Raw genomic sequence first — 26,523 nt, forward strand, 5'->3', positions numbered from 1 at the left:
GGCAATCCTCCTAACTGAGGGAGTCCTTCCCCGTAAAGGGTCTACAAAAGGGACGTCTGTAAAGATGCTTCCCACAGTCAGAATTGGGACCAGGGGACACACTTCCACCCTTGTGCAAAGGACCCACTGAAAGCTACAGGGAAGAAGATTCTGACAAGCCCCCGCAGGGCCAGAAAGTCCCGGGGATGCTGACAAGGAAGGGCTGTTTGAAGAACCACAGGGGCATCATGGTGCAGACTCGAAAATCTCTAAGGGCTCTTGCCCATGGCCACACCCCTACTCTGTATAAGTTTCCTTGTCCTTGTCAGCTGTCTGTGCTATCTCCTTGGAAACTTAAAGAAATTCCTGTCAGCTCAGAACATACATTTCCAAAGTTCTAGGGTGAGGATTTTTGTTTGTTGAAATGTCCAGAATTTCAATATCCTAAGAATTAGGGATATTAAGGAACAGAGAAGGGAAGACCATCATCCTAATTTTAAATTCTGCTAAAGAGGAGCGACTCAAGGACTGACTTCAGACAAGAGAATCGTTCTTCCAAACTACCTACAGTGCTTATCTCCTTAAGTTTAACGAGACAAACAGTCAAGGACTGGCTGTCCAGCTGCGGGTGTGGTTTTATCCTGGAAGTCTCCAGTACATTTCTGTAGACCTGTGTGTGCATTCAGCCCAATACATATACCTCAAGTACATAACACTCAGCTGTGAACTGGGTATTTTTCCAGTGGGGTAGATCAGAGCTATATGGCTGTTACTGAAAGGATGCAGCAAGTCTCCATTTCTCCATCTGTAAAATGGGGACAGTAAGACCCAACACGCAGTGCTGATGAAGGAATTAGAAGTAACACATGTAAGGTGTTTGGCAAAGCTTTGCACATGGGAGGGAGGTAATTAATAAGTTAGAGCTTTCATGAGGACATTGAAAAATGAGATCAACAGATGCGGGAGTGAATAAACTGTCAGGGCGAGACACTGGGCCACAGCTGAATGAGTCAGTTATTTTCAGGTCCTCAGACAAGCCAGATGCTTAGTGCTTGTCCCTCGTCCTCTGTCCTGACTGGCTCTCCCTGCCTTCAGCCCTCCCCATATCCATCCCTTCTCATTTTCTGGATCTCTGCTTAAATGCCACCTTACTGTCTTCCCTGAACGCCTTATACACAATAGCACTTCCCTTATGCTGCTTCATTTTTATTTATATTACTTATCATTTCCTGACATTAATGTATTAATTCCTTTCTTTTTGGCTGTTTTCTCCCTCGCATAGGAACATCAGGTTGGCAGAGACTGTTTCATGCAATGCTGCATGTTCAGGACTCAAGACTAGTGTAAGCCGCATGGGAGATGCTCAATGAGTATTTGTTGCCCAAGTGAAAGGATGAAAAATATCTAGAGTTGTGAAGTTTCAGAGTTGAAAGGGGACTTAGAGGTTTTCCCCTCTGACCTTGCATCTAATGTAGGACGGGCCTCCATTTGCCCCATTCCAGACTGGGAGCCTTCTCTTTTAGGCTGGAAAATGTCAGATGGTTTTCCAAGCTGCCCATGACACCATTCAACAGCTGGACCCAAACTCTGCCTCTTTGTAATTCCCAAAGAATGGCTTAATCTAGGTCTTTGGAACCAGAGGATCATTCTTCCCGGAATGACATCACCCCTTGGTTCTGCACCTGCAAATAACATGGCTCTATCTAGGTCTCTGCCTTACAAGGGTGCCACTTCCCCATGATCTTATTAAAATGGACCCATCAAAAATATCACCTGCACAGAATAAAATACGCCAGATACACAGCATAAGAGAGGTAAGAATTCAGGAGCTGACAAAGGGAATCACCAAGAATGACAGATTCCAAGAGAATGGATGTGCTAAATCTTAACAAGAGAACTTCTGTCAAGGTTCTGGAGAGGGAAACAGCTCTCAGGGGAAAGAGGGAAATAAACTTATACAAAGGAATAGAAAAAGGTCGCAAGAAAGAAGATCAAAAGAGGAATGTACTTGATCACGTGAAGACAAACTTTTGCAGGGCAAAATAATAAAATAAAAAGGCAAATGCCATTAATGGGAAAAACACCTGTAGCATACAATGTGTCCCTAAGTTATAAGTTATAGGAGAAGCTCATACCAAGAAAAAATGGACAGTAAGAGGATCTCAGTAAGAGGGAAGGGTACAGACTGGAAACTCATTCAGAATGACGTAAGACCAATGAACACATACATAGTAAAATGGTCAAGCGCTTCACTGATCAAAAAATATAAACCAAATATTATTGAGATATTATTGAAAAAACAGCGACACCCAATTCTTGAAAGTACGCAGTGGAAGGTAGTTCTCCAAGCTTGCTGGCAGTGGTGTCGAACGGTATGGCAGCTTTGAAGGGTAACTTGGAAATACCTACCATGAATCATAAAAATGTTCATACCCTTTATTATAGCAATCACTGAAATCAATCTCAAAGATTAACCCCCAAAGATATGTTTTTAAAAAATATATGTGTTGTTTCCCTGGGACTGGAGATGGGCATGGGGATTGTGTAAGCAAGCAGGAGGGACCTCCTTGAGGTGACGGAAATGTTCTAACACTGGAAGGTGGTGCTGGTTGCATCATTTGGTAAATTTACTAAAAAATTACTGCATTGCACATATAAAATGAGTAAATTTTACGCCATGTAAATGATATCTTCATAAAGTTCTCAGAAGTATATGCACAAATATTTTCATTGTAGCCTTTTGACTAGGCATGAAAAAAAAATTCAATCAAATATTCCAAAGAAAAAAAGTGGTTACTAAGGTATGATTCAGGCACACTCTGGGACCAAAGAGGCACATAAACAAATGACAGGAACAATCACCCCATGTCCCAGTTGGTGCTTGGACACCAACTGCATTTTCACATATATTGTTACCTTATCGCAGACACCCCCCACCCCCGCCAGCTGTCTCTAGCGGCCACTCAAGTCGTCACGATGGTGTTCCAACATCATATCTTCAAGTTATGATGATTATTACATTACGATTCTCTTCATTTCCCTCAGTTGCTCAGGGAGAATCGCTTCCCTTCCATCCCACCATGCTTTATAGTGACTTTAGCCAAAATTTTGCCTCCCTTACTCTAGGCAGCAGGACGTATCTCATTCATCCTTGTCTTTTTTGGTATTTACTGGAATCCTCATGTGGCTCATGTCACAATGGTTATGAATACTCAGGCGTTTGGAGGGAGGCACTGCTGTGTGTGTGTGTGTGTGTGTGTGTGTGTGTGTGTAGGGATGGAGGCTATTACGTGATGTTTTCGGGAAGTGTCTTGGACTTTAATAAATAAAGCAAGTTGTCAACATTTTACGGATTGCACTAGAAGCAGTCCTCTTCAACAACACAGCTGATAAAGAATGAGTTTTGAACACCAGTATCAGCCGAGACGGCAGCACCGCCTTGTCCCAAGAAGAGCCTGGAATTTAGCCGAGGGCAGAAGGAATGCAAGGCGGGGAATAAAAGCTGATATCCCAATCCCATGTCCACTACTTAGCATTCTCATTTATATAAATAATACTTATGTAAACCCCATAAGGAATCATGTCTGGTTTTCTCTCTCTCCCTCTTTTTTTTTTTTTTTTTTTGACAAGGCAAATGCAGTTTTATGTTTTGATTAAAAAATGTGCATCTGGACAGCTAAATTTTAAGTGTCAATCTAATGCCAGTGTCATAGGAAAACCAGCTGTCCCATTTTTAAAACATTTAATTCCAGTAGAGTTAACATACAGTGTCATATTAGTTTCAGGTATAAAACATAGTGATTCAGGAATTCTACATATTACTCAGTGCTCATCATGAAAAGTGAACTCTTAATGCCCACTACCTATTTCCCCCATCCCCCCACCCATTTCCCCCTCTGGTAACCATCTGTTTGTTCTCTATAGTTAACAGTCTGTTTTTGGATTTGTCTCTTTTTTTCTTTGTTCATTTGTTTGGTTTCTAAATTCCACATATGAGTGAAATCATACGGTATTTGTCTTTCTCTGACTGACTTATTTCGCTTAGCATTATACTCTCTAGATCCATCCGTGTTGTTGCCAATGGCAAGATTCCATTCTTTTTTTATGGCTGAGTCCTATTCCATTGTGCACATGCACACGCATATATACACACCACATCGTCTCTGTCCACTCATCTGTCCATGGAGGTTGGGGTTGCTTCCATATCTTGGCTACTGTAAATAATGCTACAATAAACATAGGGATATATATATATTTTTCCAAATTAGTGTTTTCATTTTCTTTGGGTCGACACCCAGTAGTGCAATTACCAGATCATATGGTATTTCTATTTTTAATTTTTTGAGGAACCTCCATACTGTTTCCATAGTGTCTGTACCAGTTTGCATTCCCAGTCTGGTTCTCTTTTTATAATATTCAGCCAGGAGTCTTAAACTCAGTCTTTGCTGTTGTCACAAGTTCTGACTAAACACCTCACAGGTACTGCAAAGGGGCCAGAAAACGAAATATTTTAGGGAAGACTCATATTTGCAGAAGGCAAACATTAAGTTCGGTACTGGAGGCTCATTACAGAAGTTTGTTTTAATGTTTCTGTCTTGTACTGTGAGCTACACTCATCATAAAACAGGCTCTTGTTTGCTGACTGACTGAATGACCCACGGAAGCATTCATTCTCCCCTCCTGTATCCCTCCGGATGACACCAGGAGCCACTGTTAGATTCTGGCCCGTTCATTATTTTGATTCTCCTACTTCCTGTCTGCTTCCTTGATATGATTCATCTTCCTCCTCTCTCTTCCTAATCACGGGCATCCTGAGTTTCAGTTTCTTGACTTAGTTTGGCCTCCTGGATAGACTTCTATCCTGCATTGTGGCTTTGCGGGTGCCCAAGAACACCCTGATTCAGGAAACACAACTGCTGCGACTGCATTTTGGTGCAGAAATTTAATGGGCCATCTCCTCGCTCTGCCTGCCTAACACCTTTCATTCCCCCCGGACCTTTTCCTCCAGGCATCACCATCCAGAGGCAACCTCGGATCCAAATTTCCATGGGAATCGGGACAATTTAAAAGCTCTGTCCCTGAACCAGGAGTACACCTAGGCTGTGCCAGGAGAGCCGTACACCGCAGCCTGAGCATCTGTGCGTGATGAGCTAGAACCCGGCACCCAGGATGTGGAGGCAGGAGGCGGGAAAAAGGAGGAAAAGTGGAACAAAGCCCCCCACTCCGTCATGGGGCGGCGGGCCAAAGCAGGCGCCTTCCCCCGTTTCCTCGGGGCTGGACGTGGCAGGGCCTTTCCAGTCAGTGCTCCAGCAGCGTTTTCGCCAACAGTCCAACAACACTTTCTAGCCACAGTTTTGAGGAAATGCCAAAGAAAAGCAAAAATAATTTGTCACGCTGTTCAAGTCTCCTCCTCCGGCTCACTTCATTAGAAAAATCAGTCAAGGCATTAATGGCCATCTCTGTTTCTAATGAGCTTTATTCTAATCAGACTCACGCGTTATTATTTCGGTTGGAAAAAGGTCTCGTTTGTAAAGAGCAGTAGGAGTGTGACAGCTTCGGCCGGTTTCTCTGACCAGACAGAGGCATAATCGTCACGATAACAGCAGCAGGGACAACGGTCACAGCATACTGAGCTTTTCATTCCCAAGAGAGAACAAGTATTAACCGCACGGCTTTAAAACCCCCATGGAGTGTTTATTATACCCGAATCCTCCTCCTCTGAACAAAAAGAAGGGTATTTTAGAAGCTTGAAGGCACATGTTTCTCAAGCTTTATCTGACGTTGGCGCTCAGAGGACTTCAACGATGTTCCTTCGTCGCCCCTAGAAGGTGAGCAGGAATGAGGATAAAGGTGGGAGGTTCGTATCTCTAGGCCATAGTGACCTGCCGTCGTAGGGCAGGAGTTGGCAACTTTCTTTGAAGGGCCAAACAGTAAGTATTTTAGGCTTTGGGTTCCATACAGTCTTTGCAACTCAGTTCTGCTGTTGGAACCATGAAGGCAGCCATAGATAAAAGAAGAATGAGCGTGGCTGTGTTCCAATAAAACTTTATTAGTGGACCCTAAAACTGGAATTTCACGTAATTTTTCACATGTCAGAAAGTATACCCTGCTTTTTGCTTTTCCCAATCATTGAAACACGTAAAAACCATTCTTGTTTGGTGAGCTGGATTGGCTCATGGACTACAGTTTGTCCACCCCTGTTCCAAGGGAACAGAATTACCATCATTGGGATCAGAGGCTAACATTGTCAAAGGTTTGGCCCTCTTCCTAGAAGCTTAAGCAACAGAGATAATTTCCATCTTGAGAGGCATTTCTCTCAAGATGGGGCCAGAGTTCTCTTCTAAAATGTCGTTTTATAAAATTGTTCTTATTTTACAAACAAGAAAACCATCAATCAAAATCAAATTTTCCTATAATCTACCTAACAAGTTGGAGAGTTTCCAAAGTTTCATTTAAATCTCTGTCTGTATATCTGTCATTTTTATATAGTTTCAATGCAATGATAGATACTTTTTTGTTTTTTTCACTTAATGTTATCTTATAAAATTTTTCCCTGTAGTAACCGATTCTTTCTAATGATAAATAGCTATAACATAAATTTTTGTGGAATTCTTTGTGTAAGATTTCCAGGCCATTTGATGGACTTAATTCAAGGGATGTCTTAGTCTATTTTCAGGTGTAAGAGTTAAGATTTAAATACCATCCCCTGACCCCCAGGCCAGGTCAATCTACTCGGTAGGTTCAGCCTCATTGGGTCCCCTCTAGGGTTCACTTCCTCCAGGACATGAAGCCTCATGTGTCTCCTCTAGGTTTTACTTCCTCTAGACATGAAGTTTCATGGGTCTACTCTAGGATTCACTTCCTCTAGACATGAAGTTTCCTCTAGGGTTCACTTCCTCTAGACTTGAAGCCTCATGGATCTCCTCTAGGATTCACTTCCTCTAGGACATGAAGCCTCATGGCTTCTCTGGGGTTCACCTCCTTCAGGACAATGGCTTTAGCAAGTTTGGGATTTCAATCCATATGCCTCTTGACAAAGATGTGTCTTCCAGACAAACTCTTGAGAGCTCTTTGTTTGGAACTAATTGCTTACACCCTAGGATGTACATTGAGCATGGTTGGAGATTTGGTGAGACTAAGTACCCACTTCCTTTCCTTACAGTTTTTAACTGAGAACAGTCAGGAGTCAGATGGTGATTAGCTCTCCTGCTGGCTTAGGGAACCCAGCAGGCCCTTTCTCATCACCACCCTCTGCCCCACCCTGAGGCCCTCTGGATGGTGACTGACCCAGCCAGTCATACGTGAACAGAATGGAGGATGTTGGATTTTTGCCCCTCTTACTGCTCATAAGCTAGCAGACTAGTGAGGAGAAAGTGTGAAACACTGGTTCCTTTTCGTCCTCCCCACAGAGAGGAGTGACCTTGTCTGCTGGATCAGTGCTCACCATCCCTTCCCCTTCTCTTTGCTTTCAGAATAGAAAGCACACGCATCTGGCCAGCAACAGACCACAGCTCCTGGTGGGAGGTCCCTGCCTATAAAAGGCAGAGAACAATGGATTTGCCAGACAGGAGGTGGGGAAGGCCCAGAGGACAATGACAGTGGGTGTCCTGGGCCCCAGGAGGGGGAGAACATGTCCATGTGGCTTCCCTCCTCATCCAGGACATGGCCAAGGTGGCCAAGCTGCAGCCTGAAAGAGAAGGGAAAGCAGGGTCTGTGGGACTTCATTATGGATCCTGAGGGGCCCCCTGGCCTGATGAGCCTAAACATTTCCTAGGAATGAGCATTCTGCAAGGATGACAACTGAGGGAGGTTCAGAGGACACATGGCAGGCTGGGGCAAGCAGAAGTGACCGGATTTGTGGGGACTCTTTAGCCGAATGGGAAGCTCTACTGAAATTAAGGATTGTCGCATATTTGGCCAACGGGCCCATGAGAGTACCAATTAACAGAAGTCAATGCCATCTCTGGTCATGACTATCGGAATCCTTGGGAATAACGATTTCACAGGAAGTCGAAAACACGGCTATTTCAGGTGACTTAGAGTGTTTCTCAGTGCCCGTGTATTAGAGCTTGTCGGCCGTCTTCCACCGAACCACACACGCTGGGATGTGGAGGGAAGTGGGAGCAGGACTCGGGACCACTACAGAATCTTTTCCCCACTAGACATTTTGTCATAAACAAGGTCCTCTTTTCAGAGACTTCTGTTAATCTTGAGAAACTGAGAAAAGTAAAAAGAACGTAACAAGCACTGTATTTCTATCACTTGGACACAAGAAGCAGGAATATTTTGTAACACGTAGCCCTGATGAAATCGCTGTCCCATCCCCATTCCGCCGCCTCCATCCCCAGGTGCAGCAATGGTCATGGGTTTAGTATGTGACCTTCCAGCTCATTTCTGGTACTCTAATATTCATATTTTTACTCTATCAAATAAACTATACTTGATGTGTATACAGATGTTTAAATATATAGCAGATGTAAACACACGCCATTTATAAATACATACAAATCTACCAGACCGATGTGTGCATACACACATGTGTACATGTGTGTGTGTCAGTGCATGGTATACAGCTGGTACTTCATAAATACTGGCTGAACATCCATCTCTAAACAACATACGGCATTTTTACGTTTTTAAAGTGGGATGGAATCATACAATTTTTTTTTATCATTCTGCATGTTCCTCTGTTCACTTAATGATATGGTTTCAAATCTATACACTCCATTTACACACCCGATTCATTTCTTTTAACTGCTGTCTAACACTGTACTGTAGCATCCTACAGTTCCGTCTACTCATTCCTCTAAAGGTAGACACAGGCTGCTTCCAGTGCCTTCATGGTTTTTTGGGGTTTTTTTGTTTTTTGTTTTTTTTTTGCTTTCAAACACAGAATGCTTCAGTAAACTTTATTGTACAGATGTAAAAGAATTTCAAGGATACAGACCCAGAAGTTTCATCCCTGATTTTTATTGGTTTGTATTAATACTACTTCTTTATATAATCTGGCTATAGATCCTTTCTATGTTTAAGTGTTGCAAATGTATTCCCAACTAGTTTATGAGAAGCTCCGCACTTGGGAATGATGAGGCTCATTAATAAGGGAGAGAGTGATTCACGACAGTCACCTGGATCCCTGTGTCAGTTTTCAGTTTGTTAAAGAACCCGGAAGGGAGGCAGGATATGATTAATATCTCCAAACCTCCGACAACCAATTTTGGGAATATGAGTTTAAGGAATTTTGGTACTCCTCTTTTTTTTAAAGATCTTATCCATTCATTTGACAGACAGAGATCACAAGTAGGCAGAGAGGCAGGCAGAGAGAGAGGAAGGGAAGCAGGCTCCCTGCTGAGCTCGATCCCAGGACTCTGAGATCATGATCTGAGCTGAAGGCAGAGGCTTTAACCCACTGAGCCACCCAGGCGCCCCAGGTACTCCTCTTTTGAATCCATGTAGGAAAATGAGATTAAAAGAGGGCAGTCAAGAAATGTCGGCCCCAAGAATGCTTTTTCTAGGAATGAAACAGTCTGTCTCCTCTCAACAGAACTTCAAAGAGAGGAATAAGTATCCATTAATAACAAGATTATCTCAGAATAAAACTTTCAAGACATGTGCAGAACACAATATGCTTCATAATTCCTTCCCAAACGATATAAATGGGCATGTGTCATTCTGGGCTACAGAGGATTCCCTTAGTGGGAATTTTCAAGAGTTGGGGGCAATCAGATAAGATACTCTCTTAAGTTCCTCTCAACTTGAAACTTTGCTTCTGGATTAGAAGTTCCCCGAAGGCAAGAACCCAACTTTTAAATTACACACCCCCTACGGCCCCCCAGCCCATTTCTGGGTCTGGAGAACACATCCCAGTTATGTTCATTAAATGAATCAAAAGAAGTCAGTTTTGTTGTTTCAATGATTTGAGGGGAGAGATCCCTTTCCTAACTTTCTGTTGTTTTTGTTGTTGTCACAAGCATTTGGAGGCTGGTATTGCTATTTATAAAACCATGTTTTAAAAAACCTACAAGAGTTAAAAAAGAATGAACCCTCCAAGCATGAAAAATCTATATAGGGATCTAGCTCTGCCTAGGCTACTGACTCACTGACTCATTCTGTAATCACAGCTCAAAAGCTAGCGCAAGGTTATTTAATGGCTCTAAAAATGGTCACATGACTCTAATTCCTGAACACGTTTATACCACACAGAAGTTAGGCAGGTCAGCGCACACTGGAAAGGTTTCCCCTTCTAATACTCTACCTCTGAGGAGACCTCTGTACCACAGGAAGGCATTCTTGCCCATGCAAAATTCAAGCTATTAAATTCTGCATTTTCAGTTTCAGTTTTAGCCCCCTCAACCCCTCCTCCCCATCTCTACAAAAGGCCTTGATGATAAGGATACAAATAACTTCAAGCCGGTCCAACAGACTAAACTCTCTGCTAGACACCTTGGTGATTTATCTCTAATCTCCCAGACAAGTTGATATTATTATGCAAATTTTCAAGGAGGCGCGAGAGGATCAGAAAGGTCTATCAGCCTGGGGCCACACAGCTACAACTGGAGCTGGTTCTCAGGTCTGGCCCCCGGTCGGAAGCACAAGTTCTTTCTCTTCCTCGCTGCTGCCTCTTTCCGTGGCCTCTCTCAAGGCAGGTCTTGGCTCTGCACCGGCGGTCTACCTCTGGCGCTGTTCTTGGTGGAGAGCTCCTATCCTGCTGAGCCGCCTGCTGGAGGAGTCTGCCTGACCATGCCTCCTTCCTCGGTCTTATCTGTACCATTCCCTCATTCTAACAAGTTTGCTAAGCATGTCTTCTGTCCTGGGCCCTGTGCTAGGTTCTGGGGAAACAAAGACAGATAGGCCCAAAGACAAATCTTAGCCCAGAGGGCTAAGACGATACCCATGGCCGCCAAACAAAGAACGGACACGCAGAGAAAGGAACAGCCCAGGGAGAAGACAGGAAGGAGGAACTGAATGGGAACATGTCAAGGGAACGACACACACCAGCATCACTGTGTCTCTGCTCCGAGTGGTACCTTGGGCCACCCTCCCTCGCCGAACTACTGCACCCACGGTAAAATGACACCATCATTTGTCACCATCATTTGACACCATCATTGTGCCCCACACTGCTGTCGGCCAGGCTTCGTTCATAAGCGGGGCAGGGTTCTCATCATTCCGGAATCTGAACTCTTCTCCGCTGCTGCTCCCTAAGAGCCCGGCAGAGACTACCTCAAGGATTCTCCGAAAATAAAGCCCTCCAGAAAAAAGAAAGTGAGCAGAGACTGAATGTTTCATTTCTTTTGGGCTTGTTGCCTGCTTTATCTTCCTTGGCCATGCCATCTATTATGATCAGCTACCTTAGGATCACAGCCCAGTGGTTCCTACACCAACGTTAGCGTCACGACTCTTCAGGAGGGGAAAAACAAACCAGGGCTGAGTCACATCCTTACCCTTGTAATCACAGCTTTCATTTGGCTGATGAATAAGGAAAGTTACACACAGGAGAGAGAGAAGGCAAGGCAGGGGGACGGGGACGGGGGACACAAGGAAGGGTCTGATTATGAGGCCATACTATGCAAGGCCATACTATGCTTACTGTGGAACAAAAAATTGTTTAATGAAATGATATTGGCAGACCAGCCCACTTGCAAAATATACACGTGGGCAAGCCTCCCTCCACCAGTGCGGAGGGCTGAGAAGGGCCTTGGCTGTTGCTAAAAGTGAAAAGCAAGACGCAAGGTACACCCTGTGATTTCCTCTGCACACGCAGGCGGGCTGTGGAACATTCCTTAGGATTTGATACTACAGCCCTATGTTTCTCCTCCTAGTGGGCACCAAGGAGGCCTTCAAACATGCCCAGAGAGGAAAACCTATCATCAGCTGTATCCACTACACATGGTAGCTGATTCTATAGCAACTCTGAGGTTACACAGTTCCCTAGGGGGATAGTTTATACACAGAATGAAACACCACCGTTTGTAAATTACATGCTAGTCACTCTCTTCACCAGGTGAAAAGCAAATACCTTCTGATCTCCGACACATGGACTCAAGACATGGTTCAGACTGAGCATCTGAGCATCTGAGCATCCATTAAGAGGAAGAGCCCTTGAAATAAACTTCTAAATGCAGATGTGCTCTTTCTCACCAGCTAGGTCAGTTCTGGGGCCAAGGGGATCAGGAATGCAGACATTTTCTAAGTGTGAATGATTTTTTTAAATAGATGTACAGGTCTATTGTACTTTTTAAATAGATTTAAAAAGTCCTATTGTACTTTTAAAATAAAAGTAATATTGTACTTTTTAAATAGATGTACAGGTCTATTGATGAACAAACGTCCTTTAAAATCAGCCGATTTTAAATCCAGAGCCGCTCTTATACATTTCCTCAAAAGGTTATAATGAGCAATTCCAGTCAACAGCGGCAGAGTCTCACGGTCATCCAGGAATAAGCAAGACGACGTAATGGGTTGTGCTGGCTGCTCGTGCTCAGAGGGTCATGCGCTCTCAGCCACTTTTGAGGAGAAGGAAGAGCAGTAAGGAAAGAAGGAGAACGGGTTTGTGTGGAGTTTCCTAGTCTTCAAAACCAGAGATCTATCTGGATCATTGCTAGTAAGGTTCACAGGTGCAGACAGGTCCTGCCTCTAAGGGAAGCACACCAATGAAAGGCATCATGAAGAAATCTACAGGTTCTAGGCCTGGGGCTCAGGGATAGGTTCCAGGGAATGATCCAACCCTGACATTTTACTTAAGAAATTTGTGTATAGGATATGCGCATTTTTATAGGGAGAGTCTCTATCACTCTGATAAGATTCCAAAAAGATGCTCACAGCCTAACAAAGCTTACAAAGATCTGCTTGTGAAAAACTAATCAGATGCAAACGGAACCGTACTGAGACGTTCTTTATTTAATATGAGGAGTTGTCCTGGGACGCCTGGGTGGTCCAGTCTGTTAAGCTTTGGCCTTCGGGCTCAGGTAATGTCCTGGGATCAAACCCCACACTGGGCTCAGAGCACCTCTGCCCTGTCCCTCACTCGTTCTCCCTCTCCCTCTCTCTTTCAAATAAATAAAATCTTAAAAAAAAGAGTTGTCTTTGAGAGGGCAAAATGCTCCTTGGTCAACAGCTGTTCTTACATCCTCGTAGACCAAAACATACATCCTTTTTTTGCCTGGAGAAGGTCCTATTGTTGTAGACACTTAAAAATGTATTTACCTTTCTGACTTCTAACCTGTAAACTCAAATGTACAGAAGAAAGCATATCTTAAAATGTGATGTGATCTGGGCGCCTGGGTGCTCCGTGGGTTAAGCCTCTGCCTTCGGCTCAGGTCATGATCTCAGGGTCCTGGGATCGAGTCCCGCATTGGGCTCTCTGCTCTGCAGGGAGCCTGCTTCCCCCCCTTCTCTCTCTCTGCCTGCCTCTCTGCCTACTTGTGATCTCAGTCAAATAAATAAATAAAATCTTAAAAAAAAAATGTGATGTGATCTGTCTTTGGTACTATATTCAGATTCTCCCCCATGGGGCTGACTTTTACTAATCTAGATATCATCTTCTCTAAATATGAATTAGTAGAATTTAAAAATTCGAAATGAGTATAATTTAAAATTTATGAAAGTGTAGAATTTAAAGTCATTATCTTGCCCTGCAGTAAACCGTCATTTTCTTCCGTTGCAAAATTAGGTGGATGTCGCCACTTCCCATGAGGTTCGGGAGTCTGTGAATTGTCAGGCGAAACAACTAGAGATTCCAATTGAATATCCGAACATAACGAGGGAAAAGTAAACGGTGCTCCTTTTGTGTCATAGGATTTTTTACTCTCCACAAAGGAAATGCAGAAGTAAATCAAAGAGAGGTTATCAAGCTCTTTGGAACTCTCACTGCTCTCCTGACCAAAGCTCTCCCAGACGAAGCTCAGGGTCCCGGCCTTCTAGCTGCCAGGGCAGTGGAAATGGTCCAAAGTGTCCAGGAAGCTGACCCAGCTCCCTGGTTAATGGACCTCAAGTTTCAACACCCGACCCAACCAACACTTGTGTCCGGTAAAGGAAGGCCTGGCTCCCAGTGACAGCGGGAGGACAGGGGGTCATGAGGAGAAAGGGCTAATGGGTCAAGGGCTCCAATCAGTACAATGATTACATTGTGAAAGGAATTCACTTTCTAAAACTGAGCTCCTCAAGGCCAGGGACTGTTACCTACATATTTTGTATCCCAAATTTCCTATTTTCCATCCTGAGTAACCATCTGGTACTTACTAAGTGGTAAGTAAGTTTTTTAAAAGGCATTTTTGCTACTTGCTTTTCTCTGACATCATTAACGTCTTAGAAAACGCTGGTCCCGCTGAAGGTGTGAACTAGAGCAGTCCAACTTAATTTCCACTAAATACGAGACCCTCTAACAGTCCTAGTTTCTTCACATTAACAGTATTTCTACATCTCTCTTGAGAGAGACACAGTAGAGATTTCTTTCGCTGTTGAGAGTTGAAGGTCAAATTGAAGCCACGTCCTACAGACATTCAATAGATACAAAGAAAGATCAAGGAAGGGCAGGTTTCAATCTCTGCACAGTCAGTCAATTTTGCTTCTCATCAACTGAAGGAAGAAAAAAAAATCTCTGGACATTTCTGAGAGATATTAAATCTCAAAACTCAAGTCCTCTTAGAATGACTCCAATTTTCAGCATGAAGTTCTGAGGTGTTTTCATTTTTTAAAGATTTATTTACTTGAGAGAGAGAGACAGAGAGAGCACACGAGTGCCTAGTGGGAAGGGGCAGAGGGAGAGAGAGTCTGAAGCAGACCCCGTGCTCAGGGTGGAGCTCAACGTGGGGCTCAATCTCATGGCCCTGAGCCAAAACCAAGAGTTGGACACTTAACTGATTGTGCCAGCCAGGTGCCCTGTCTTTTGTTTATTATTAATTAATTAATTAATTAATTTGACAGAGATCATAAGTAGGCAGAGAGGCAGGCAGAGAGAGAGAGCGAGAGAGAGAGAGAGAGAGAGAGAGGAGGAAGCAGGCTCCCCGATGAGCAGAGAGCCCGAAGCGGGGCTCGATCCTAGGACTCTGGGATCATCACCCGAGCCAAAGGCAGAGGCTTAATCCACTGAGCCACCCAGGCGCCCCTGTCGTGAGTTTGCATTTACGGTTGCCCTCAGGCTAGCTTGGACCAAAGAAATATTTAGCAATGATGGAAAGTTGGGAAAATAATTTATAAGAACTCAATTTCCAATTTTGGTTATATAAAATACGTAAAGATTACATTAAGTCAAATGCGTATATTAAGAAGGAATACTTTAATCTTGGCGGCTCAATGGTTAAATAACACACAGAACAGCATGCTCATAATATTCAGAGAGATGAACTTTAGATAAGAGGGAAGAAACAGGAAAGCCTGGTTCAGACCGGATAGAAAATTCCCCTAGAAATCTGTAACTGGGCGCATGTCACAGATTACATAACAGCTCTTCTTTGAACATAAATGTATTCCATAGTGAGAATACTGTTTATGTTGAATCTACAAATGCTCCTTTGTCTAGGGAAGCTTCCATCCAACAAACGAACAAGTTATAAACTTTGCTTTTGTTGTGTTAGACACATCATACTCTACACCCTGCACGCAAAAGGAAAAACGGAAATCGGATTTCAGATGGGAACAATGAATTCCAGTTTTGAGTAAAAGCGGGTAGAATTTCAATTATGGAAACACACCAGGATGGGATTAGATCATCTTAAATGCCTTGTCAGGGTCTGTAACTTTTGTTTAAAAAGATAACTTACCATTCAGGTTTCAGTTTTTAGAGACTAACTTGAACTACTAAGAAGATCCTCTTATTGCCACAGAGCTAGTGGAGGAAAAACAGTCCAAACAAACCGAGAAAGAAAAGGTCTTCACCATTACAGCGAGAACAAAAAATATATATATATTTTAACCTCTCTTAATAAAACAAATGTTATTGGCAAGTTGAACAGCTTTGGAACCAATACATGAAACTTGGTAATTATTCCTAGATGAAGTTTTCAATCTAAAAAGTCATATGTAAGCCAGGATTTCACTAAAAATTAAAAAAAAAAAGAGGGTCCCTGGGTGGCTCAGTGGGTTAAGCCTCCGACTCTTGATTTTGGCTCAGGTCATGATCTCAGGGTTGTGAGATGGAGCGCTTGTTGGGCTCTGCACGGGGTGTGGAGCCTGCTTAATATTCTCCCCCTCTCTATCCCTCTGTCCTTCCACTCCCCCTCTCTCCCTCTCTAAAAATAGAATAAAATAAATTACATGCAAAGGAGTATTTACGCATAGCCAAGTAATGCTGTAGGTTAAAGTTCCATTCTAATCCATGTTCCATCTCTACCTTTCACACTAGCAGCATGGGCTGGTCCTGTAATGGTGCATGGGAAGATTATACAACTAGTCTTTATGGAGGTCCACTTCAGAATGGGGTCCGCTGCTAAATTACTGAAGAATTTAAGCCCTTTATTATTTTCCATTGACTGATACATATCATAACCTAGGAATTCATGAAGGAATGCTCAGATAAAAGGGCCACAAAAAATAAAAAATAAATAAAAATTAAAGTGGAAAAAACTCCAAAGGCAAAACTGACCCGCGATGATTTCATCGCGGTTGTATTATGTTCTGAATTTAGGATTTTACTCTTCTTCGGAACAAGGTTTTCAAATGGAAATACTCTGATTTATAACGGTCATCTTTAAAATTCACCCCCTGCAGTGATGAATTTGAACTCCACAAGTATGTAAGTAAGCCTTTAATTCTTACCATATTCCATACTTCATTCAGCTGATTAGCATATGGCACTCTGAGATCCTAAGTATGGGTTCAATTTCCACACAGATCTTCCTGTCCCTGTAAAGCCTCCCTCCCCGCCCCCCGCCCACTCCGGGAGAAGTGGCTCAGCAGACTCTGCTTTGCGGCCAGGCAGATGCGGGCTGGAATTCCAACTTGACCACGATCAGCCTCGCAAACCTTGGTAAGTTATTCAGATATTCTGAGCCTTAGTTTTCTTGGCTGTACAAGCAGATAATATGTGTCTCAGGGCCATTTCCCTGCGGCAGGCACTGACGGCAACACGGATGCGATGTCTGTAGAGAAGAGCGAGTGGTGTGAGGTCCCGAGCGGACACTCCAGGGGTGTTGGCAGGCACTGATGACCTACTTGCTCACGGTCTCGGGTGAGAGCAGGGTACCAGCTGCAGACAATGTGCGGTGACAGCGATGTTCTGTCTCTGGACAAAGGCTCTGACTAGTCTCTCTTTGGCCCTACACCTGTTCATTAGTGATCAACAAGCCTGAGGTCTTGGATGCTCTAGCAGAGATCAAACATTCTCATAGTCACTTTTTTTTTTTTTTTTTTTTTTTGGTGTGAGGGGAGACTTTTGTTTTAGCTCTCTACCCATCCCCTTACAAGAACAGCTTGGTGACACAGAAATCAGAACATTATTACCTGAACTCATGAGGCAGTTAGCACATGTCCCTTGAAACAGGTGGTTCATTTATTTTGCTTCTTACCTTTTCAATTTTCTCGTCCAGCATTCTGAAGAATTCTTGTTGGCTTTCAGAGATGTGCATGCTAAAAAAACAAAGAGTAGTTCAGTGCGTGTTTCAATGTTCTCTCCAACCAGCTCCCTCCAGTGAAAAACGCTGAGTCCCCAAACTTTGAGGCAGATATTTATTTATTGCTGACTTTTCTACTGAAACAGTCTAAGTCCTACTGAGGATAAATGCCATTACAGTAATTCCTATAAATGTGTTTCATTAGAGTCTATCAGTTCCCACGATTTAAGGTATACGATTTCCTTTCACCGTACACATATTATTTATAGGGATGTTACTGGGAGGTGCGTGCCAATTTTTTTCTTCAGATACACATTTGTGATTAAAAAAAAAAAAAAAGCACAGCCAAGCATTACATGGCATATTTCAAGCCTGTGTGTAACTGTGAAAAGCAAATATACCCAAGCTATTAGGTGGAAATGTGTATTATATAGACTGTCATCATCAGCACGGTCTTCAGCTGACCATCTAGGTATGGGCTGGCAGCAAATAGGCAAAGGACGTGACACTGCCCCTGAACCCTCTGTGCAGTGGTGACAGCCAGTGCAGCTCTTTGGAAGTGAAATCCCACTGCACTGTGGGAGAGAGTCAGGAAGCCTATCTGAGAGCCCTTGCCCTGGGTGTTTGCTCGTCTAATGCTATTTAACTGCACACCCAGTGACAGTGATGTGGGTGCTGGGCACCAAGCATAAGAAGGTAAAGGAGAGCAGAGAAGAATCACAGATGGGAAGGGCATGGGAGGAAAGGGCCCTGGTGGCAACATGGTCTTGATGATAGTAATTTCTGCGCAACAAACAGGTGCAGGTGGTCCAAGGAGGTTCAGGATGCTGGGCTAAGAGACACATCGCATAGTGCTTCTTCCTAGTGCTCGGCTCCTGCAGTGGCTGGGCATGGAAGGAGGGGAGGCTCTGGAATGGCTTCTTCCCTGCAAGTCTACGTGCGGGCAGCCCACCTGCTAACCCTCAGCATTCTGCCTCAGCCTTTAGGGGCCGCAGAGAATGCCCAAGGGACCCCAAACCCTTGGGGCTCGAGCGTTTTCCCCTGCGTGGAAAACCAAGATTTAATACCGGGAGCACCATGACATCAGTTTGGATATAAAAGGGAAATGATAAACTATCTGATATCAGCAATCAGCTTTCACACACATCATATAATTTTTCTTGTCTTTTATATGATAATTCAAGTGAGGTAAAAGTCCTGTTTCAGAAACACTCCCTCCCTGGTTGCAGGTTAAAAGGGGGCCAGAAACTGTGATGATGAGAATATATTAAAACAGTCCCCTCTCCTCTCTGGCTGGGCGGAAAAGCCACTTTTGCATACTGGAGTTTTTCCAGATTCCCCATGGTTTTACTCCTTTAAGTGCCAAAACATTTACTATTCAAGCCACTTTGGATGCAAATCTTCTAACTTTAATAGAGGATCTATCACAAACCTTATTTAACTTTCACTTAATGACTAGCGGCCACTCCCATGATCTTAAATCACAATCCCCCTCTGTAATAGCGGGACCTCCCCCACCCCGGAGCCTCTGAGATGGGGAGAGCTGGCTCTCCTTCAGCAAAGTGGCTTTAAACTGCAGGTTTTGTACTCTGCCTGCTTTGAACTTTTCCCCTCTTTCTTCTTGTCAGAGAAGGTATTGGTTCTCTTCCCGTTTCCTTCCCAGCTGCTGTTTCTCCACGCTTAGCCCATCCAGGTCTGTTAGAGTTGTGTCTAAAGTCAGTGTAAACAGGCTCTGAGGGAGAGCTTGCGTGGGGGGGGGGGGGGCGGTTCTTGTGAGTGTGCAACAGGCATATCCTGGCAGTCACCACGGCTGCTCAGACACGTTCTGGGCATCCCCCCACCCGGCCCCCCATTCCTGGTCACACTCTCTGCAAATGAGGTTGCTGGACAGCTCTGGGTCCCAGAGAGAAAAGGCATGAAGACAGATAGACACAGATAGACCCTAATATCTACATCCACGCAGACACACATGCACGCACGCACACATATCTTACTATAGATGAACCATATATCTATTAGTTTTCCTAGGAAATTCCAAGAGACCTCCTAAAAATGGCATGTTTAGGATTTGACGTTCACCGTGAAAACTTTCAGGGTAGAGTTTTTAACGTATATTGCCTTGCAAATAACAGAAGGGCAATAAATATTTAATCAGTTGGCCAAGTGTCCCTATTTTATTTTGCGATTCATGACTCCTCCCAGAGGTAGTTCAGTATGTTGGGACAGATGAGGTACAGGCGTCAGATCCTCATCTCTAAAACCATCAGGCTGGTCTCTGAGGTCCCGGCCGGCACTGATATTCTGGGATTATTACTAACTTCCATTAACTCCTTAATTGAATGAGCACAACAAGAAAACAGGGATGTTTGGTTAGTACTCATACATATGCATACCAGACTAACAAAATGATTAGTCTTAAGTAAAAGCGATTCTGCAAATGTGTCTGCCATCCCTGGGATGAAGAATGCAGAGCTCGGGGGCACCTGGCTGGCTCAGTCAGGGGAGCATCTGACTCTTGATCTTGGGGTCATGAGTTCGAGCCCCACGTTGGGTATAGAGATTACATAAATAAATAAAGAAAGAAAGAAAGAGAAAAGAAAGAAAGAATGCAGAGCTCTGGGGTCCATATCAGGAGACTGACACCAAAGATAATGGTGAGGACCTTAAGACGCATATATAGTGAGCAAGCGCAAACATCTTAGTGGTTCCAGTTTTGTGTAGTTTAACTACATAGTTTCTAACCATTTTTTTTTTTTAAAGCATTCCTTGATTAAAGCAAACTGAACAAAAGCCATGTAACCCAGAATTCATTAGACAAGACTGTGTATCTGCGACCCCGCCTGAATCCTGAACCAAACAGCAGCCTCACTCCAGGGGCAGAGGGTACTATGGCTGGGAAGCCCACTCTACCATTTTCTTTCTCATGTGTGCCCTCTGAGAAACAATTCTAACCAAACCAAGGCAAATGGCTTTCAGTCGGTGCATCTCCACCATGACACCGCACTGATCCAGACACGCTGCCTGCTTTGGCTTTGGGTAAGAGCATCAGAACGTCCCTGCCCGCCTCTGCCTCATTTCAAAACCTACCAAGTCATGTCTTCCGCCAGACGGATTCACGATCTCGCCACAGACAGCATGTGGACTGTGTTAGCCGGAAAAGACTAATGGAAAGTTGACTTATTTATTATCAAATCCTGATGCACCAAATGAGCTCTTTCCGATAAGCTCCAGCATCCCCGGAAGTGTGGCAGATGGCACAAAGGCCCACAGGAGGCCCTTGCCGCCTGCACGCCATCTTCAGGATGGCGTAACCCGCCAACATCCGCTCCTCTCTGTTCTCTGTGGATTTGTTTCACAGACAAGCCCTGAAGTCCCTTCAACAGGGACAGAGGCAGCACTGTTACTCCGCGGGGGGGGGGTGGGAGGGGTGGGTAAATAAATTACCCCACCTGCACGGACTCCTGCCTAGAGAAACATGGATGTTCTCTTCTCATGTAGAAGCTCTATCAACACAATGTCATTAATATTAGTTTTTACCTTCAAGAGTCCCAACTGCGTTGTGAGAAGCAGTCCATAGGTAACAACTCCATCCTGACTGAAACCCTTTCTGACGCACACTTTGGTGACCGTACGTGGTGAGGGAGGAAAAAGGCCCACTGGCCTTTCTACCTTTCCTCAAGATAACAGAAACGGATAACTAAATTGTTTACGATTCAGTTTATAAAGTATGACTATTTGATGCTAAGATTAATTAGATCTAAAAATCTTTTACAAAAGCCTGTAGGTTGGTACTTGATTGAACTGATAAGACTTAACAATCTCAGTAATTCCTCTTTCTCTCTAATGAATTCAGCCGGGGAAATCACAGTGCTCCCTCCTCCCCCCCAGCACTTCCTCTGTCCCCGGTTGGTGCTAGAAGAGCTCTTGTGAGTTAATCCTGAATCATCCAAAGGCTCTTCCCACTGTGATTCCTTAGCTTTGTGAGACGGGGGATGACAGTCATATGGAATCTTTTTTGTTTTTAAGATTTTATTTATTTACTTGACAGAGAGAGAAAGATATCAAGTAGGCAGAGAGGCAGGCAGAGAGAGAGAGGGGAAAGCAGGCTCCCCGCTGAGCAGAGAGCCCGATGCGGGGCTCGATCCCAGGACCCTGAGATCATGACCTGAGCCGAAGGCAGAGGCTTAACCCACTGAGCCATCCAAGTGCCCCCTCATATGGAATCTTAATGACAAGTAATCAAAGGAACGAAACGGTGGGCAAAATGAGCTTGAGAGCTAAAAGGGGTACAGCTTTCATTTTTCAGTGACTTAAAAAAAGACAGGTTCCAGATAATAAAAACCTAAGCCACAAAAGTATCAGAAGGCAAGGTCCTGACTCCCTAATACTTCACTTGCAAAAATAAAATGCAATCACTCAGGGCGTTCCTGGCAAATCTTGGCTTGAACACAGTTCTTTCTTTCATAACTATCGTCACCATTGCTCAATGGGACCTTGGGGGAAGTGGCTTCACCCTAATCCCCACATCACGACACACCTTTGCTAGCAGTTCATGCACGGCTCACTTCTATTTAGTAAAAATTTATTTTTTTAAATAGTATAAAAAGCATTTATGAAACTACAACAAAAAACAAGTGCTAGGACATTGACAACAACCTAGAGCTACCTCACTTCCCACCAAGGCGTGTTTCCCCCAACACCAGGGAACCAAGATCCCCCCCACCCCTTTTATAGGCTTTACTGCATATGTGTTTTATAAAGCAGCTGATTTATCCAGTTGTTTTCAACTTTATGAGGAGTGTGTCATGCTCTGCGCCATCTTTCAGGACCTGCACTTTTCTTCTGGTATTACGTTGCTCGGGGCCATCCAGCACTATGTGCTGCTGCCGTGCGTCTGTTCTCATGGCTAATGTTCCACTGTGAGAAGGCGGTGAGGTTCTTTACCCAATTTCCTGTTAAAGGGCATTTGGGCTATTTCTAACAGTTGAGGCATTCTTTTTTTTTTTTTTTTAATGTTTTATTTATTTGACAGAGAGAGAGAGAGAGCACAAGCAGGGGGAGCAGCAGGCAGAGGGAGAGACAGAAGCAGACTCCCCGCTGAGCAGAGAACCGGACGTGGGGCTCGGACTTGATCCCAGGACCCCGGGATCATGACCTGAGCTGAAGGCAGAGGCTTAACCGACGGAGCCACCCAGGCGCCCCTAACCGTTAAGGTCTTCTTACCAAGCAGCAGATACTGTGATAGGCACCGGGCGTAGATTATTTCATTTAGGAAGAAGACTCTTCTCCTTCCTTTTGATCGGGGAAAACTGAAGCCCAGTGACATTAGGTCACTGGCCTGAGATCACAAAGTAAGAATGTGCTCTGCACGTTACAGCAAATGAAAGCGTGAAGATCATCTGCCTTTTACTACCTGTCTACCTGTATTATTAATAAATCCCGTTACCACATATGGGATTGCCCTTCCACTTCTGGGGAAAAGAAACTCGTTACTTTGTGTTCTACACTGCAGAATAAATGAGAGTTTCCCTATCTTCTGTGTCAGTAAGGAGGAAAATACCACTCACCCCTCATGGCCTTCCAGGAAGATTCTGTAGCGGAATTCCAGTAACCCAAGGTTCTGACTCATAGTTTAACACACACACACAACAGAGGATTTTCTTCCTAACTTTAATGTAAACACATGAACCAGTTTAATCAACTTCTCTGAAAGCCTCAGCACAGGCCGGTCTGCAAAGCGTGCTGCTTCAGTGTGTGTAAATTCCGGAAGTATTTACACCAAAGGAAGGAAGAAATTCTCCTTAATGCAGCCCCTCCTTAGAACTCAGTGATAAGGGAGGCATTTAAAAAATAGCATATATCGGGGGGCGCCTGGGTAGCTCCGTTGGTTGAGCATCTGCCTTCAGCTCAGGTCATGATCCCAGGGTCCTGGGATTGAGCCCGACATCAGGCTCCCTGCTCAGCGGGGAGTCTGCTTCTCCCTCTGCCTCTGCCTACTGCTCCCCCTGCTCGCGCTCTCTCTCTCTCTAACAGAAATAAATAAAATCTTTTTAAAAAAGTATGTATCGAATGGCTTAAATGAAAAGATGACTTGTTCTATCGTCAGATACCTGTTGTCCCTCACAGGCAGATAAAATTAGGGTAGATAGGGGCTCCTGGGTGGTTCAGAGGGTTAAAGCCTCCGCCTTCAGCTCAGGTGATGATCTCAGGGTCCTGGGATTGAGCCCCAGATCAGGCTCTCTGCTCAGCAGGGAGCCTGCTTCCTCCTTTCTCTCTCTCTGCCTGCCTCTCTGCCTATTTGTGATCTCTGTCTGTCAAATAAATAAATAAGTCAATAAAATCTTTAAAAAAAAATTAGGGTAGATAAAAGTGGTTACCGCTGAAGTGGACGTGGCCGGGCTGGCGGGGTGGGGTAGGTTGTAATTAAGGCATAACGGGTCCCTAAGGGTGCAAAAATCGGTTTTACCATCCCACTGTCAGTGTAAATGGTAAGTGGATTTTAAAATGCCGCAGTTTTCTTTGAAAGTAAACAATTAAATCCCTGAGCTCATTCACCACTGGTAGAGTCCTAGCCACCTACAGCACCACCAGAGACACCGAGCCAGGGGAAAGTGACTAGTTTGACCTCCGTTATTTTTGTCTTCATTTCCTGGGAAGAACCAGACGTAACACAACTTTTTCTGCTTATGACCTGGATTTATGGAACTACTATGGCATCGACGTAACAGGTTTATTTTGGGGGCGGGCGTGACCACCAGCTGCACTAGGGTAATCGGCACCCTCAGAATTTGTTCTTATTTAGGTGCAACACCACAAAAGAGATTTCTAGCCTCGGGAAAACAGAGCCACTTTGAAGGAAAGGGGAGACAGCTTCAAAGCCACACATAGGGCGTTTTATTGCCAAGACAGGTTCAGTTCTAGAACAATCTAGAAAAATACTCATTATTCTCCTTAACTTTTTAATCGTGCAATGCATAACCCATGGAAAACATACAATGTTATTTGTACAGTCTTAAGTCATAACAATGAAAGGAACACCCATGTAATCACCACTCAGGTTAAGAAACAGAACCCCTGGTTCCATTGTCTTCCACCCAGTGAGAAAGAACCACTCTTTTCAGTTTAACGCCTTTCCATTTCCTCGCTTGTCCTTTTGTTTAATCACACATTTGTATTACCTACTGATTCGTTCTGCCTGTTTTTGAACTTCACATAAGTGAAACTACACGTAGGCAGGTGCTACTACTTCCTTCAGCGCACAATCTTACCTTCGTGACAGTCCGCCATCTTTATATGCACAGTCATAGGTCTTCCATTTTCACCGATATGTACAACTCCTATCCTAAGAATACGCCTCAGTTTTTGGTCATCCATTATATTTCTGAAAGATGTTCGGGTTTTGTTCAAGGATGTTCAAGAGCCTTTGGAGCTCATGGAAACAATCCTGCTATGGACTGGTCTGCTGGCGCGCATGCGTCAGGATTTTCTAGGCTACACACCTGAGAGGGGAGTTGTTGGAGGGCAAGGTATGTCTGGGCATGATTTTATTAGAAAATACAAATTGTTTTCCAAAGTAATTGTACGGGTTTATGCTTCCACTGGAGTGAAGGGTTCCCTTTGTTCAACATCCTGGTCAACCATTTGCACGGTCAGACTTCTACTAAATTTTTGCCAATCTTGTGGTGCAAAATGGTATTTTCCCGAGACACAATAAGCTCTTCAAGTTTCCTCTGTAGTGAAATGGTTGTTCACATCTTCAGCCTCTTTTTCTATGAGCTCTCTGTTTTGTACTTACTGATTTATAGGGGAAGCTTACATATTCTGAAACCCAACTCTTGTCACTAATATGCTAATATAATGTACGCTAATATAACTAAATATATAGATATATTCCACCATTTCCTTTTACGCTACCACAGTAAATTTTGATAAATGGAAGTTCTTAACTTTAATGCAGCCATATTAATGAATCATTTTTCTTAAGTTCTATATCTTTTGTGACTTACTCAAAATTCTCCTACCCCATGGTCATAAAGATATTCTGCTTTATTTTCTTCTAACTGATCTGAAATGTCAGTGCTGTCATTTACTGCGGGTCTGTTTTGGGACTCCCCATGCTGTTCCATTAGACCAAACCACACTGTTTCAATTCACTGAAGCTTTACAATACGTCCTGGTTACCTGGCAGGCAAAACTGAGCTCACTCTGAAGACATTAATGGCTTTAAAAACAACATAAAGAAAAATAAGAACTAGAACTTACTTTGCTCTGGGTTGATGAACTAATCCTGGAATCTCTTTATTAGTTTTAAGTCTTACGTTTGAACTGGCACTTTTTTCCTGAAAAACATAAACACATATGTAAGAGACAAGGTGAGAATCAGCAATTAAGCAGCAGTATGAACTGTCATCACAGAATGTTAGAGCTGTTTGAGACCCTCCACAGCCGGTCACTTCCCAAGGAAAAAATCCCTGCAAAGAGGTCACGCTGTATGGTGAAACTGCCCAGCATTTTAACAGGGAACACTGTCAGGAAAAAAGGGTTAGCTTTACAACAGCTATAACTATTTTTAGAAAATTATGTGCAACTAATATTTGATGTTTAGGTGTTTCTAGGAAAAAATAGTAAGGGAATCAGGAACAGAAGATTCTAGTCCCAAAGAGCAGCAGTACTGTAATTACAGACATTGTTTATGTGCTCAGGTTAACAGACTTTAGTGCATTTTGTTTTTTTTAGTCAACTGTGGTTAGGGAGACGTGAAAGTTTGCACAAGGCCCTGGCAGTGACAGAGACAAGAACATGATTAACATTAATTAATTTATTCCACCCATAACAAATACTGAGACTGAATTTAACTGAATTCATAACATCCAATACTAACTTATACTCAGGAAGCACTTCTTTGGCTTTTAATCTGATCTGATTTCTTATTCCCAGTTTACCAGCCTCATGGGAAAGAAACACTTTCCAATCTTAACGTTCAAGTATATTGGAA

At 43.7% G+C, this 26,523-nt stretch overlaps 1 protein-coding gene across 3 annotated transcripts in view; it reads right to left on the reverse strand.

The window, feature by feature from the left end:
- The window catches only part of LOC308355754 (uncharacterized protein C1orf21), a 223,211-nt gene that overhangs the window by 6,758 nt on the left and 189,930 nt on the right, over positions 1-26,523 (reverse strand). For 2 of the 3 annotated variants that reach the window (XM_080824201.1, XM_080824202.1), the window contains exons 4-5: positions 25,791-25,867; positions 17,484-17,544 (exon numbers count right to left, since the gene is read on the reverse strand). In XM_080824201.1, the coding sequence (XP_080680327.1) occupies positions 17,484-17,544; positions 25,791-25,867 (138 nt within the window). Of the gene's footprint in view, positions 1-17,332; positions 17,545-25,790; positions 25,868-26,523 lie in introns of those variants that run through there. The other variant, XM_080824200.1, reaches the window with a different exon arrangement.

The sequence above is a fragment of the Martes martes genome (assembly GCF_963455335.1).
Source record: "Martes martes genome assembly, chromosome: 15".
Taxonomy (NCBI): Eukaryota; Metazoa; Chordata; class Mammalia; order Carnivora; family Mustelidae; genus Martes; species Martes martes.